Source organism: Aphis gossypii, chromosome 1 (assembly GCF_020184175.1).
Source record: "Aphis gossypii isolate Hap1 chromosome 1, ASM2018417v2, whole genome shotgun sequence".
Taxonomy (NCBI): domain Eukaryota; kingdom Metazoa; phylum Arthropoda; class Insecta; order Hemiptera; family Aphididae; genus Aphis; species Aphis gossypii.
In genome coordinates, this window is record NC_065530.1 from 83423129 (window position 1) to 83441325 (window position 18197).

Below are 18197 nucleotides of genomic sequence, written 5' to 3' on the forward strand. Positions count from 1 at the left end.
TTTTTTATTTTAAAAAATGAAAGAGTCGCTCTTGAAACGATACGAATATGTATTATATATATATCTATATTTATTATTGGAAATGGGGTCGTCGAGTTGTTTTCAATAAACGCCTCTCTGCATAGGTACATAATATTATTATAATTTTTAATATATATCTATAACACATCGGCGATCAGGGGCGTGTAAGTGTAAAGCCAGCTGAAGTTTTCTCGCCGGTTCGACTCAGCAGTTCCGTGAACAGTAAACACATATAAATATTATAATTTGTATCTCTATACCTTGCGGGATGCGTACTTAAAACAGTCTACTCACGCAGACTCGGCATATTATATAATCGATGGACACACACGCTATAATGTAATGATCGGCGAGTTCGATAAAGAAAAAAATAATAAAATGGCACTCTAGCAATACTGTAAAAACGTAGGTCATTCTTTAGCACCTTAGAATACCTCATATTACTGCGAGGGCCTTTGCACTTATACTTTCAAATGTGTTTTCATAAACCATAAAAAACATTCTATAAATTAAATAATTATGCTTTAAATAGATCAAAAATTAGATATAATCATCAAGTATATTGGGGCACGTTCAAATACCTGAAAAATTAAATGGCGTCCCCTACCCACCCACAAAAGTCGAGCACCGGACTAGTATTGAAGTCTTTGCACATCATCACCCCGCGCGTACAATATTAGATATTTTTTCACTCAAATGTAATACCTACGCAGCGCATACGCCTATCGGTGCGTAATATTATGGTGTATATATACCGTCGACGTTTCGGTTTAAAAGCGATTTTCACGCATAGCACGCCGACGATCACAACAACTGTTTTATTTGTATACACTGTTGCCTGTATATTATTATTATTATTATTATAACGTATAGCCGCGTAGGTGTGCGTATTGTGTATTGCGCGTCGTACAGAAATATACGCGGTTTTGATGCGAGCGGACTAGAAACTCGCGGTACCGTGACTGACGCCGACGACCATCCCCGTTCGGTCGAGTGTGTAAGAGTCATCGTGGCCCGCGGGCTCACGGCATCATTGTTTTCGAATACAAAATATAATACGATATTATACACTCTACAGGTATAAATTACAATGTATAGACAATAATGCACGACGCGATATTGTACTATATATAACATATTGTTCTCATCACTGCGTTTCGCCGTGTACCCACATGGTATAATGATATTATAATTTTATGTACGATTTAGCGCGTATACGCAATTATAACAAAAACCGCGAATCGTTGTGGGGTAAAGGGTGTAGGGCGATATACTGGTATAGATCGATAGATGAATAATACAACGTTCTATAATATAGGTATTTGGCAGACTTCATGCTTATGCGTGTATTTTATATATCTACTGTCGTTTTAAAAAATAGAAATCCAGAGAAAAAATGATTGTAAATAACTACCATAATAATGATGTAGTATTAGTACGAGCACGATAATTATTGAATTTTGGCGCGAGTGACACGCGAGTATACTGAAATATAATAATTATATTCAGAATAATAGTATACATATTATATTATAGTCTTATAAATTGACGATTTAATTTGACGACTTAAAAGTGTTACGACAAATTGTACATATAAGAAACGATTTTAAATCATAGCCCATGTAATATGGCTATGTATATTGAGAATTTCATATTAATATATTGCAACTTATCTACATTAAATACGTTATTAGCACAGATACGTAAAATAACTCGATTGCTTTTAATTTAAAAGTCAGTAAAATGACCGACTTTTCATCTTACAGTTATCATCAAAGAGGTCCGTGTTTACAATTCGTTCATAAATATGAACTGAAATGTGATAGAATCGGATCTTCTGTATTGGTATTCTCTGTTTATCAACAACGAAAACTTCGAATTGTAGTAAACGATCTCTTTAATAACAAAAGCGGTCAATTTTCCGGGCTTCAAAACATTACGTTTGTGCGGGGGGCTATAGTAAGTCGGTTGTCTATTGTATTACATCTGCGGGTTTATCATACAATATTATTTGTACTGTTAACGTTATCGATACATTAATATGTTTACTACATTAAGTATTATGATTAAAACGAAGTCTTATGTTCGAAATGATAATAATATCATCATCATCGTTTGTTGTAATCTTAATTTGTTGTTTTTATCGTTTCAGCCGACGACGACGACGGCGGCAGCCATCGGCAGTAACAAGACGGCCGCCGGAGCCAACCACACTGGAGACGGACTTTTGGACGGTAGTGCATATAACAGCGACCAAAACGGCAAGCCCAGGTTCATAGCGGTCACTCGGTTGGAGGACGTGCAAGCGGTCCGGTGCGCGGAGTTTCACCCGCACGGTTCCGTGTACGCGGTCGGATCCAATTCCAAAACACTCCGGATATGTGCCTATCCAAAAGTGACGGATATAAGGTCAGTAAATCTCTCTTTCGATCTGTGCCTGACATAACCCGGGATCTTGTCCTATACTACGTTCTTCGACCGACAGATAAATATAAATATGGATAACTCACGCGAACCTCCGACACGCACTCGTCTCTATAATCGCTCGTTTATGCGTCTTATTAAAAAGACGGTTGAAATTTTCGTCCTCTTTCTGTACCCCCCTACCTTATATCTTATTCTGTATACAGCTATACAGTTTATATTATATATCCTCCGGGAGCATCATTCGACACGCGCCGTCGCCAAACCATCGCCACAGTATCGATTACCATTATTATATACTATTATATTACTATTATAATATACAGATATATATTATTATCGTCCTAAGTTTATTAATTTAATTTCTCCAGAATTGCCGCTGTTGTATTGTTACACGGGGCCACTTATTATGTATATACCTACGCACAAAGAAATCGGAAACAATTATTGTAACTTAGCTTTCACAAAAGTATACAAAAATATTAAATATTTTCCAAATGTGCACTTTTCAATTATAATATATCGCATAGGTACTAGTGTACTACAATCAGTGTTTATACTTACCCTATTTAGTTTTGTATTGTTGTGTGGAAATATGGGAAATCTTCAAAGAACAAAAAATTTACAACAATTTTTTTTTTTTTTTAAATCAATCACGATTTACTCATGTCCTTAGCCTTATATATTAATATTTATCACGGTTACAATGTCTATTTTCATTAATTTATACCATATTATTATTAAAATATATGCGTATAAAAGTATTTGATGGAATATTATCTTAAGCCTAAAAATTTAGGTTTATAATATTATATTTATCACCTTTGTTCTGAAATCGAGCTTTTTGTTATATCCGCTATTTGTTTTGGATATAATATATTATTAAAATGCTTAAATACATAATTCTTGAGCTAATTTATGCCTATCGGCTACCGAACGTACTGTTAATATATTTTGCCTAAATACGAGTACCTCTTAACTATTTATTGTTAATATACTATTTTCTTTTTTAATTTCAATCCAATTCAATTAATGATCGATCACAATATTTGTTAATACATTTGGCTCGACATCTGATAACTAATATTTAGTTTTCAGCATTTTACCTACAAATTACAATTGAGTTTTTGATAAATTTATTCTAAACATATTTATTTTTTTGTTATGCATATAAAGTGTAAGAAGTATATTCACAATTGGTATATACCTAATTATTCAAAATTAGTTGGATTATAGTTTCAATCGTTTAAAGAATAAATATATTTTTCATACAATCTCTGCCGGCGTGCTCTATACGTTTATACGCCAACCGCAGGCGTTGAAATTTTGTGTTGGTCGATATTATAGTAATAACTTCTAAGTGCCTAATATATCAGCAGTATATAGTGTGCTTAAAATATAAATATTCTTTTAAAATTCGTTCGGAAACTGTATATAAAAAAAAACCTTTTAGTACTCAACAGCCTTGTAGAGGCGAAAGATTACTAGTGAAAAACAACCAATGTTTTTATAATAATAACATTTATAGAACACTTTACTGTGTTGCTGCACATTAGAGTTTCTGATATTATTATTATTATTATTATTGTTATATTGTATTGTTCGTACGCGGCGTGTGACCGTTGCACAAGTTTTCGAAACATAAAATCCGTACGATCGGTCGTGTCTCGTGACTTATAAAATCAGAACTGGTACACTTTTCGAATACTGCATATACATGATATTATTATACTGTAGATAAATGGATCCATTGAATCAATTGAGTAATACAAAGCGTACCTATACACAGTTGTATCATATAGGTGTATATTATTAATTTACATTCAGCATGACGCCTACAACGCGCGAACGGTGTATGTGATGTCGTATGTGCGTATAATATATTATAATTTTTAATTTTCAATTTAAATAATTGTGTATAGCGTCTTGGGTTTTTAATTTAATTATCTCAAGACAGCATGGGATTGTGGTGTCACGGATAAAGTATAGTAATAATATAATTTAATCGCATGACGACGATCTCGCCGTAATATAATATAATAGGTTACTTACACTATAATGTTGTCTGTTCGTTTACCAAACTAAGAATATTTTTGATTCAAAATTTTCCATACTCGAATATCATACCATTACATTTTGTTTTGATTACGTTTGTATTTTAAACTCGGTATGATATACTTACTTAAAAATTACGGTGATTATGTCCACAACATGTCTCGTAGCGCGGTATATATGAGCGAGCGTGCGCTATATAAAATAATAAAGTTGGTTTTAACAGTTTTTTCCTAGTATAGCTGTATATAAAAAAAAAGTAAATAATTGACAATTATTTTTACGGTATATATAGTTCATGCGCAGTTAATCTTCGCGTTCATAATATACATACCTTGTGGTTTGACTACAATAACAAACATGTGAGGGATAATTATTTGGTTTACCACAAAATATATTTACGAAGTAAACCGAAACGCATAATTCATTTTAAATTTTTTGTGTTATATTAACATAATTCAGTAATAATCGTAATTTACGTAGAATAACGATGAAAAAATTAGCTACTCGATGACATTTTTTTATACTTGCAAACACAATTGTGGTTTTTAAAAGTGCCTAATGAAATGTAAAAAATAATTTAGGTATGTTTATTATGACTTGTATTTATTTTTTTTTATAAATGTCATAAATTATGTAATATTTAAAAGTAATTTTATTTATTTTGATTTTCTCTTATAGGCTCATTAAAGTATGCCTTAAATACGAAATGCATTATATAGTTCTCGTATAGTGTTTATAACCTAAATTTTGTTACCACATCATATAATACGATGGGTCATAAAAATCCGCTATTATATTTTAGTGTCCAAAGAAACCTAATGTTATTTATAATCAATTAATATATATATAATATAAAATGGACTCGTCCGGTTTGTAGGTTAGCCATAACCATAGTCATTTACTCAATGATTTGTTCAGTAATGATCCAGCAAAGAAGCATGTAAAAGAAGAAGTAGAAAAGCCCCTGCTTCAGTGATCAGTAAAGCGGTTTCATATTTATAAAATTATGTATTATGTATGTTATATATATATATATTTTGGCGTTTAGTCGTTATTGAAAACCAAGTGAAAGCTATTATTGCTTACGTTAGTCTAATGACTTAGATTGTGTCATTTTTTTTTCCTTTCAAGTATCGTTCATTTGGAAAAAATGTTTTTCACGAGCGATGAGATTTATTATGATTTATGTTCGTCGTTGCAAAATTCCATTTTGTCGATTTGCTATAATCCAAAATAAACTATTTGTACTTTCTCGAATTGCTGTGAGGTGAAAACTGTTTGTAATTTACTTCTCCATATAAGTTGAAGGTGTTAAAAAATATACGGAATAGTAACGGAAAAATAAACAATAATTATTATTATAACATAAGCGGTAATCGAAAATATATAATTATTGTCAGGCAAAAACTTCACATACACACTTGTCATATAATATATACTATATATATTGTTAATTGTTTATGTGTACTGTTATATAATAATAACAATCATAAATCATAAATATTGTGCATCATATCATATGACGATCGGATTCCGATTATTATTACGTACGCTTATTTATTCAAAACTTAAAGAGTTTTTCGTTTATTTAATAATATTCACTTTAATAAATAATTAATTTTCTTATTAGTTAGTTTTGTCTCGGAATCGAGTTTCACAGACTTGAAACGTAACGAAGCTGGCATTTCTTTCTAATTAATTGAATCACGGCTAAGAAAAATTGCCTGGTTGAAGGTACCTATATTACCTACATATAACTGACAGCGTAATATTATTTTAACGGGTTCTATAATTACAAATAGATCGTACTGCAGTGTTTAAATACTCTTTAAAAAATTGTAGTTGTTGACTTGTCGTTAAACTGGTATTTTAAGTACAAGTAATCCGATGTTTTTTACATTATAATAACCATGTAAGTTTTTGATATTTTCGTTTTTTCAATTAGAATTTTCTCTATAATCAATATGCTACTATAGGTATATAATATACTTTTATACATTTATTAGCTATCACCAACAATATTTTAATTATTAATAATAGTTGAACATGTATCGATAATTAAAGAAAAATATCAAAGATTTGTTGAAAACAATTATTATAAAACGTTTGAATTTATTATTTTGATACCTATATAGTATTAAAAATAATTTCGGTTTTTGTGGTGGGTCGATGTGCGCCATAAGTTAGATGAATAAAAACCATCTGTTATTATGATTTCTTGAATTTAGGATTTATAATTAATATTCACACGAACCAGTATAATATAACTGTAGGTAGATGTTTTCAAATTCATAAGTTATGATTACATGTTGAGAAATTCTATCAGTCTAACAAATATATTGGCTATCGAGTCATTTTGAACTCAATACGTTTAAACAATATTGTGCTAAAAAAAACAGTATTTACACCATCGTATCGTGATGATATTCGAGTGGTGTAACGAATGATATATTTTTTTTTTTACCAGCACGTTATTTACAGTTTTTATCTTATTATATATCTATGGTAGTCCATAAACTATAGAATGTATGTTTAGTATGTTCACTGCGTTTCTTTGTTCTTCTTTGATTATAATGTTAAGTTAGCCCATGTAGTATAAATATTAGATAAATAAATATTATGTATTTATGTAGGTAATTTTAAATGTTCGAGAAATGTTTGTTTTTTTCCAATAAATATTGGCACTTATAATATGGCTCTTTTCTTTAATATTGCTATGTTTTTAACGTGCTTTTATTATAAACTTCCTTCTTACAGTTCCATTATAATGTTATATCATTTACCCATCTAAAAATTTGACTGTGACACTGTCTAGCAGCGTGTTATGTAATTTTTTTTCTTTTAGTCACAAAATCGTTTCCTTAATAATATATATATGTTCCTTGTAAACCATATGTAGCGATAGTTTTTTAATTTATTCGTTGCCGAATCTCATTTGTTTACAATAACATATTCAGACGGTGGTCTTCTTGTACCCGTATACAAATTACCTAATAACGCGAATTGAAAACTACTATACCTGCCATTTCTTTAACGTAAAACTGCGTATATACGTCATCGTCTTAACGGTGATAATTGTGGCGTGAAAGATAGTCTTACAACGTTGTTCGGCTGCTGGTCCAACGGGTCGTAATAAACTTGTTGTCGTCCTTCCGGGACTGCAGAACGCCACATCGCATAATATTTATTTTATATAGTAGCGGCATTGGCGTAAGTAGTTTTTTCTCTTATCGGCACGTACCTTTCGTCGAAATGTCAAATTGTATTGTGTAATAATAACGCAATGAAAAATATTATTTGTTCGTATAGCTTTGGGCGGTACATAATATTATATATATATATTTAATATAGGAACGGAAAAAATACGCTTCCTTCCGGACCATTCGACTTCGATCGCAACTCTGACATTTAAATATTGCCTTTCACTAATCGCGTTTTACAGACTCGCGGTATATATTAATAACATTAATATACTATTATCATGTACGTATATCGAACTTATGCGTATCTCTGACTGAACCGAGTTTATGATTATATGTTATCGTTACAACAAAACCAGCCGTAGTGGCAACGTTGAGGCGAAGAAGAAGAAAAAATAAACATCTAATTAAAAACAATTTTTTTTAGCGTTTTCCATCACTTTCGCTAAACCGTTGGACCAGCGCGTCTTTTTGCCTATCGTTATTACCGACTATTATCGTTTAAATCACACTGGAGTGTCGGATATATGTAAATGTATATAAACTCTGTACGTTTGATCAGAGTCAGAGGTCTTGTCGGTGAAATTTATGAGTTTTGTACAAATATTATGAAATATATCTGTTTTGTCGTTTGTTCGCGCACGGTTGAAGACGTCCACGCGTAGTATGTGATTATCTCGTTTATTTTCGTACACGCTAAATTTAACTCTATCATTACGTATCGAATAAGTGTGATTATGGCATGTCTGTGGTGATTACACGGGTCATGTAAAATTAAATTATTAGTTAAATAAATATTATATTTGTTTTTAGAACATATGTAAGTGATTTTGTTTACTTTTCATTACGGTGAACTGTGTTAAAAAACCAAACAGTATAAATAAATGTGATGTTGTTAAAAAAAAAATAATAATAAGTTTAGTATAACAGCGAGCCTCGGGAATCAAGCCCTTAGCGAAAGTATTGGTTAAAACCTCGCATATAATTATTAATTAAAAAAAAACTATCTATCAAAATCAAAAACATTGATGATTGTCGATTTAAATTAGAAACGACTTGTGAAAATAAATTAAATCTATGATTAAATAAATTCTACTGATTGTATTTCTGTTATACGTCATTAAAGCAACTTCATGCATATTACTCAAATGAATCTAACTATAATTCTTGTATTAACGACTACTACGAGTACAATAAAATTATTTAAATCTAAAAATGTATATTTATTATTTTTTATCATAAACATGTGTTTTTCGTTTACATTTTATTACCAGATTTTCACATAAAAACGATCCAATGACATTTATATACGTGGAGTTAGAAAGTTCGTAATATTTGTATATTATGGAAAACTATTTAGGTAAATTAAAAACTGTAAAATACTATTTGATATACCGTAATGTTGAACTTCGTAGCGAATAGTATAAACGATAGTTCATAATATGGTTTTTACAATTTTTTTAAATTACATACTACCACCTATTGATTTCAATTCCGGTTTTTATGACTGTTATAAATTATTGTTAATTATATATAATATAATGGCGTTTCGCATACATTATAACAGACAGTAGGCATATTTTCATTATTATTATTTATTTTTGTACACGCATTTTGTAAGATTTATAAATATTAGCCCATTTTAATATTCTTGTTAATTCGGTTATTAGCTTTTTATTTAATTTTCATTCTAAAAAACCATACAATTCTCTCTGTTCAGTTACGAACATATATTTTTAAATACCGTAATTTGTAAAAGAAAAAAAGATTAAAGTCTTAGTGTTTTATTTTATTAATAATAAAATTAATTGATTTTATCAAGTTAATCGAAAATTTGGTATACTCCTATATTGTTTATTAAAATGAACTGTAAATGTATATAGTAGGTAATTGAAAATGTTTTAACGAAGTAAATTAGGTATGTGTGTTATGTGTATATAATTATATAAATCATAAGAATATATTTATTTTTGTCTTTTTTAATTAGCATCAGTTTTAATAATTCATAATAATACTCTGAGCATGCACAATTCGTTTAAATTACATTAACGGTGAAAATACCGTCACCAAGAGAAATAACGTGAGTAAAATAATACGTTAAAAACAAAATATAAATGTAATTATATTCTTAATTTTCAAATGTCCTATTTAACATTATGAAATATTTAATTGAAAGATTGATGTTATATGGGTTATTATTTCTTACTTGATGAACTCGTATGTTATTTTTTTCCACTTAACGACCTCACTAAAATATTTTTTTTGTATTAAACAATTTTTGTCGTCAATTCTAAGTATTATGTATAGCTAAACGCAGTATACCGAGTCATGTTGTGTGCTCATACACCATAATATTTATAGGAACTTGGTCGTTGGTAATCCACAGGCCTTCATTCGCAGACTTTAGTTTCGTACTTGATGCTTGAGCACAAGAATATTGTTTATTATATTCACTTTCACGTATTACCTGCACACTTTTTTTTCTTGGTATAATATTGTATAAATAACTCGATAAACCGTTGACATGTCAAAAATCTTACATCGACCATCGATATTTGTACAAAATCTGTGGTGGTGATTCGTGAGTAGATAGGTAAGTCGAAATTAAGTTTTGTCTCATCGTCATATACCCGTAGAACGAGTAATATTGAATCTCCAATTAGTCAAACCTGTGGTTTACATAGCTATAGTCCGCCAAAAAACGTTTCCTATATAGGTACATTATGCAATACTAAACTTTTAAAATTTGAAATATACCTGCATACTTATTACATTGTACACCGGTGAAATAAAGTAATCGTCGATTTTCGTCGTTTCAGAGAGAATCACGTGGCCCAACAGCCGACCGTGTTGTTCAAACGTACCAGACACCACAAGGGTTCGATATATTGCATGTCATGGACGCCGGACGGCTCGCTAATCGCCACCGGCAGCAACGACAAGACGGTCAAGCTGATGCGATTCAACGCGGACACGTCGAATCTGGAGGGCCAGGAGATTGAGTTGGCCATGCACGATGGCACAGTCAGGGACGTTTGTTTCATCGAGGACACGAGCAACAGGAGCAGTCTGCTCATCAGCGGCGGTGCCGGAGACTGTAAGATATACGTGACCGATTGCGAGACCGGACAACCGTACCAAGCGCTCAGCGGCCATTCCGGTACTTGTTTAATAATATTATTTTATGTAATATAATAGGTAATTATTAAATTTGTAGTTGAACTACGTGATCCGTGAACCTTTACATAATATTATGTGACTTCGCGTGCATTCGTCCTGCGCCAAACACTGTTTTTCCAAATTGTGGTTTTTGAATCATTTTTATTTTTATAATGCGTATAGAGAACTGCAACGTTACATGTATGCGTGTATTTACGTATAATTATTTGTGTAAGGAAATTAACATAATTGTGTTCACGTTTCCAAGATAGACGTTTATAATATCTTATATAATATTAGTAGGTTATAAATATAATTAAACCTCAATTATTGACCTATAATAAGCATTCTAACAGTAATGCACGAAGTATTATAGTGTTTGTTCCGTCTATATAAAGTAATCAGACAGATATCTAAACCCTAGATGTTTGGACCAATTAATGTAAGCTTGTGTACACGAATAACAAATTTAATAAAAAATACTTTTTTTACTTGAAAGTCGAAAATAAATGTGTCTATTTTAATGTTATCAGTAAACCAATAAATCGATTTAAGTGTGTAAAAGATATGAAAAAAAAATTGTAATTTTTATGTTTACAGGACACATATTGACGTTGTACAATTGGGGCGGAGCTATGTTCGTGAGCGGAAGCCATGATAGGACCATTAGGTTTTGGGATTTGCGGACGAGAGGTTGTGTAAACGTTGTCACTCCGAATACTTCTATGGCCAGCCGGGTTAGTATGATAAAGTTAGATTAGATGATTAGTTTGTATTCATATTAACTTTTTAAGTTTGAGGTATTTAAACGGTTCAGTATAGAAAATTCTGATCGAACGTGATTCGGAGAATTAAGTAATAAACATGTTTAATATTGTACAAAATATTAAACAATTAATATATACCATTATACTAAACTGGAATGCATCAACAGAAAACGTTAAAAATGTTTTAATAGTTGTCTTTTGCCTATCAGTTTAAAACGAATAATCGTCTATAATCATTTCACTAAATTAAAACAACATAATTGAAATATATTTTTGCAAATCAGCTGAATAATTTCGAACTATTTGAGTTTTTATTAAAGTTTTTAGATGGTAATTTATATTAATGGTATTAAAATAAAACTTAAAGGGGTTTTTAAATCTAAGCACTCATTTATTGTAGTACATCACAGATATTAAAGAATGGATGGGTCATTTATGCTTAATATACGGTTACGAACATGAAAATATTTTTAGTATAATAATCATAAAATATAATTGTTGATATACCCTCTGCTAGAATATAAGTGTCACTGATAAAAACAATTTTTCTCTCTCTTTCGCCTATTTCGGCACAATCCTCTCTATTTTGTAAATTTAGCCATGATTTATCCACTATTTAATACCTAATTAAAAGAGGAAGAAAGGCGCATTTTGTTTAATAGTTTAAGATAGTATTTATTACAGATCGTGTGTCCAATTTAGTGAAATGACCACCGCTGTCCCTTTTACTATGTCGAAGTTGATCTTCTTTATTACGTAATTTATTACAGCTACAAAATTATTGCATTTCAATTCCTTTACTCGTATCGAATTCGAGAAAGTAAAAACTCAATTCTGGTTAGTGACCAATAAAATGTACACGTGCGCGTACGTTGTTCATAAGATGTTAATTATTATCAATTTACCGCATGAGCACCCCGAACACCTAACCTGAACATGTCTCTTATTCAGAGCGATTGTCTTTCAATATAGATAGTGGTTTGAATAGAATAATAACGAAAATGAGGTGTCATCATAAAAATACCATCGCCACATGCCATGACCGCATTATTAAGGTATATAATATTCAGTATTCCTGTGACAAATACAATGATAAATTCTAAAATACGCATAAACATATAAATAACGAAAATAATATGTATCTACTAGGTGCTTATCTATAAAAGTTACAAAAAGTATCAAATATTGATTTTATTCACGGGCTAGGAATTTTTTGAGTAAGTTGAATAGTTTTTGATAAATCTACAGTTTTCACTAAGTGGTCAAAGTGGTCGGTGTATCACAAAAAAAAGTTGTTTTTAATTTGTATGTATCTTTTTTATTTTAAAATATTTCAAAAATTAATTTAACAGATTAGTGATTTATGGTTTCAAAATAATCAATTTACCTGAAAATGTTAGACAAATTTGACATTATAGTAATTTTATCCTATTTTATAATTTTGTGTTTATTACATTATGTATACCTGAGTATACACCGGGTGATACTTTAATAAAGAAAAAAAACAGGTGTTGAATCCTTTTACCTCTTTCATTTAATCTTTAATTACGGATGAGAGACTTCACCACCTGCACTGCTATACTTAAATAATCATATATTAATATTTAATAATGTCTTTATACTGTATATCTGTACATAGTGTGCATATACTAATCTGTTAATTTAAAATAAAAACTATAATTAACTATAAATTACATACCTACATTTTGAAGGTGCTTTAAATATCTCGACTGAGAACTTTTATACCTAATACATTTATTTCACTTTAAAACAGTTTATTCGTGTTAGCTTTACAAACGACGGATCTTGCTAAATTTTAATGTTGTAATTAACCTAATCTTAACAAGATCGCCATGTTTACTATAAACATATAATTTTTGGCGTAATAATATATTATTGTACTGGAAGTTATCATGTAATGATAATAATTTTAATCGTTTAACTGATTCGGTTTTGTATGTATACAGCAAGGATCACCGGTGGCCGCCGTCTGCGTGGAACCGTCGGGACGACTGTTGGTCAGCGGTCACGAGGACTCGGCGTGTGTCCTGTACGACATTCGGGGTTCCAGGAGCTTGCAGTGTTTCAAACCACATTCGGCCGACGTGCGTTCGCTGAGATTCTCGCCCAGTGCCTATTATCTGCTGACCGGAGGATACGATAACAAGCTGGTGCTCACCGATTTGCAAGGTACTATTTATTTTGTAGTGAATCGATCGGCAGTATTAATAGCTCACAGTCATAATTATTGACATTGTAAAGCATATAATAATTTATTGGACATCAGATGTAGTTGCCTAAATATTAAATGCAATCGAGACTCTGTTTCACAATGGTGGCCAACTGAAATGAATTACCAATCCGAATATTTCGATTATCACGGTGTACCTTTTTGCGTTTATTCAAATTACAAATAAATTATTTAATGTTTTTCCTGTCCATTTCTTTACTACATTTATCGGCACCTATTTTGCGTATTTTTTATACTGACGATTTTTTGTAGTATACATGTAAGGAAAATTAAAACTTTACTTACCGTGGTTTAAATTTCAGTTTTAGTATATAAGTAATATTTATTATAATATAAATAATATCACTTAATATTTCTTTCCGCAGGTGATTTGACGACAACGTTGCCGAGCGTAGTAGTCGCCCAACACCAGGACAAAGTAATCTCAGGACGGTGGCATCCTACAGACTTTTCGTTTTTGAGTACCAGTGCCGATAAGACAACCACTCTGTGGGCTTTACCACCATATAAATAATGCAAATAACCAACGAAACAGATTATAATTTAATAATACACGTTTAAGCTTTGTATTACAAGATGTCAAAATGATTTTTAAACAAAAATTAAAAAGAAAAACAGTGATTTTTGCTACCTAACTTATGTGCTAACAATTTAATAATTAACCTATAGTGTTTATTTTGAAATTTACGAGCTGTTTTTGTTTTTATTTTTATTTATTATATACACATAATTTGTTCTGTATCTTTTTGTTACTCTTTTCTAATTCTACAAGCTGTTTTTTGTTAATGATAATTTTTTTTATTTTTTAATAATAAAAATATGTACCTAAACTTGTGTGATATTACTCCTTATACTCCCAGTGTACATTTGATTCTAAAATGCAACGCCTGAATTAATTTGAAGAGTGTCATATACTCCGATTGCTCGAACGTATACCAAAATAAAGAATAAACAAAAAGGATAAAAGTAACGGTCGAACTGCACTCGTTTAATAAAGAAGTTAAAATTTAAGGCGGGTTCCCACTATGAACAGTTCATGTATTCACACTTAAAAAACTTAGAGCAATCGACCAGTATTACCATTATTACCTAGGTATAGTATTATAGGTATTAATGTATTATCATTGGACAATAACTATAGAATAGCTGATATTCTATAGAAGAATCTGGAGATTATATAATATAGAGAACCTTGATGTATAATATTGTATGTATACCTAGATGAGGCTAGATCAGCAGTGTCGGATCTACATTTTTTTTTTTTGAATTTGTAAACACGGTTTTTGGGATTTTATGTTAGACAATATACAACTGCCGAGGGGGACCCTCAGACACCTCTTAAATTCTTCACTGTTTATCGGATATCACAATAATAACTCTACTTATTCATAAACTGACGGAGAACAGCTGAACAAAAATTAGTACTTTATACAAATTTGATTTACTCATAGTATGAGTATGAACCATGAGGTCTATGCTGTGTGCCAATCAATAACTTTATAATCGTGTCCGTATATAATAATCTATTGCGGATTCGCGTCATTCGCGCAAACGACTTCAACAGAAACGGGACTCCACCATTTGGGTAGGGCAGCAGAAATGTGATAACTTTACGTAGATGTTTCATATTAAGACGTGCGTCGTATACAACACTGCACCTACTACCCTGAACCTATTTTGTTAATATCGTAAATAACAATTTCTGCTGCAACATATGTGACAAAATGTTTCCCACGTTCCCACAGTTTAGTCAGTTTGATTGCCATTGGTTACCGCTAGTGATTGTTTACGTAACCAAGTGACCGGTATTATTATTTATAATATTATTATGTACATTCGACATGAGTCCATTCGTCTTAGTATTTACTATTATTAACCATTTGATAGAAACAATAAATCTTCTCTCAAACAAAAATCAAAATCACCTGCAAATAATGAAAAATCACATAGCCAAATAAAAAAACAAAAATCAAGACTAATATCTATTATTCCACAAGTTGATAATAATGATAAATTGCAGAAAACAATTAAAATTAAACATGTTGAAATGCAAGACAAAATGAAACAATTTTATTTTATCGTAAAGTAAGACAAAAGAAAAATTAATTTTAACAAATTTAAAACAAAAAAAATAAAATATATAGGAGAAAACTGAAAATGCATATTATTTGTTTATATAATATTATATCTAGTGTAGGTACATACATATATTTTACTTTTTAAACTTTACCTAAGTACCTACGTAATATATCTACCTTGTAGTGCCGACGCTAGGTTTTTTGCTGCCCTGTAACAATTACCTACAATATGCCGCCCTTATATAATTTATATATTTTTATTTATAAACTATGCCGCCCCTAAAATTCCAAAAAAAATTTGTCACTCTGCGTGATCATACAGATTGAACATAATGTATAAAAAAAAAACATAATAATAACATAATGCCTTACGCCGGCACTACTACCTACCTCGGTACTAAATATATTATACCTATGCCCTGATTTACTAGTTCATTAGTTCAATGAAATTTAGTATTAGGTATTGAATGTCATAAGTAATTTTATTTTATGAAACTTTTTAATAAATATAATACACATTTGTTTTATTAACTAATGATTTTAATTACAGGCAAGTTTTAGAAAATAAGCTTATTCTAATTGTAATTTGATTTATATTCTAGGTACCTTCTGACATTAAATATGATTTTCATACTGATTTAACAAATTCTACACCTGTGCTTACTTCAAAGAAAAAAAATGTTTCAAATATTCCAAATTTGAATAATGAAGTCAATCAATGTAATTTTTAATAAAATAATATTTTTTTTTGATAATTAAAAATTGTTATTAAAGCATATTAGTTATAATAAGTTGATATATTAATTATTAGGTATATGTTTATGTGTTAAATATTTGTGTTTCAGTGTCCATTAAATTCAGTTAACTAAAAATTGAATCTGATTATGAAAAAAATAAAGATAGTGAATTAAAAAAACATGTAAATGAAGAGTCTGATTTTTGCGACATTTTATCATTCGGAGGAAAGGATAAAGATCGATATGATCTCGAAAAAATAATGGATAATATAAAGGCTGAAATTGCTAATAAAGATAATGATAAATCATCTATGAAAGAAAATTCAAAGTTCAATTCAAACAATATTAATGTAGTTAAAAATACTACTGAATGAAATGTAGCAAAAAGAAACTCAAAAGAAAATCCAGATCACCTGCAAACAATGGAAAAATCACATAGCCAAATAAAAAAACAAAAAACAAGACTAATATCTACTATTCCACGAGTTATCTGAATTGGCTATAGTTAAAACCATTAAAACAATTTTCAAATATATAGGTTATGTAAAATGGATTTATAATATTAATAATAGGTACCTATATAAAATTAAGAAAATTTTAAAAAAAAATTGAATATGATTAGGACATCAAATACCTAATCAATAACTGTAACATTAATGTTTTTAATGCCCTAATGATCTTCTCTAATCCTTTTAGTTTGATGTTATTATTATTTCTGCAGTTACAATGACCAGCACGTTCAAGATTTCTAACATTCAATTCAGTAGCATTTTTAACTACTTACGATAGAATCAAATTGTTTCATTTCTCTTGCTTTTCAACAGGTTTAATTTTAATTGTTTTCTGCAATTTATCATTATTATCAACTCGGGGAATAGCAGATATTTGTCTTGATTTTGATTTTATTTTGTTTTGTTATTATTAGTTTATTATAGAAAAATGACTAACTTGTTATTAAATATTTTGTATTCCGAAAAAAGTGTTTTATTTAATGTTATGCAATTTGTTTTAAATTTATTACTTAAAGACCCGATTATTATTATTTAGTAGTGACCTCAAAATAATTAATAATATACAGGTTACAATTTGATTATGGCTTAAAATTTATGTTTTATTTTTAATTTTTTAATTTAAAATGTTTTTTATATATTATTTATATCGGATTTTTATTAAACTGCATAGGACAGGCCTCTGATTAATAGTAGAATAATAAAGACCTATGAAATTCAAAACAAAATTTCTAAAAAAGAAATGTGACTGAAGAAAATATTGGATAGTAATGGGTAGGTTACACTTCAACCATCTAGCGTGGCTTGATTACGTTTATTATAACCTTACTTAACTTAACCCCCTCCAATAATATTACTTATACGTAGAGCACATGTAAGTGGCTGTGAGGTCTATTGGAGTCTAATTATTATAATTTTGATGTTTTTACTTGTTTGTGCATGAATATTCATTAGTCAGCCCATCACATCATATATGTGAAATTTTAAATGTCAAAA

The 18197-nt window shown here is 30.0% G+C and overlaps 1 protein-coding gene and 1 long non-coding RNA gene across 5 annotated transcripts in view; both read left to right on the forward strand.

Moving 5' to 3' along the window:
- LOC114123889 (WD repeat-containing protein 47) overlaps positions 1-14707 on the forward strand; it is a 42820-nt gene extending 28113 nt beyond the window's left edge. For all 4 annotated transcript variants that reach the window (XM_027987376.2, XM_050197246.1, XM_027988886.2 and 1 more), the window contains 5 exons: positions 2174-2430; positions 10520-10860; positions 11460-11596; positions 13594-13816; positions 14243-14707. In XM_027987376.2, the coding sequence (XP_027843177.2) occupies positions 2174-2430; positions 10520-10860; positions 11460-11596; positions 13594-13816; positions 14243-14391 (1107 nt within the window). In that variant the 3' untranslated portion in view covers positions 14392-14707. The remainder of the gene's footprint in view (positions 1-2173; positions 2431-10519; positions 10861-11459; positions 11597-13593; positions 13817-14242) is intronic.
- Positions 14708-15627: 920 nt separating this feature from the next.
- Positions 15628-17671, forward strand: LOC126549006 (uncharacterized). Its single transcript, XR_007603152.1, has 3 exons — positions 15628-15962; positions 16558-16675; positions 16801-17671. It is a non-coding gene; the product is annotated as an uncharacterized LOC126549006 (long non-coding RNA).
- Positions 17672-18197: the final 526 nt, after the last annotated feature.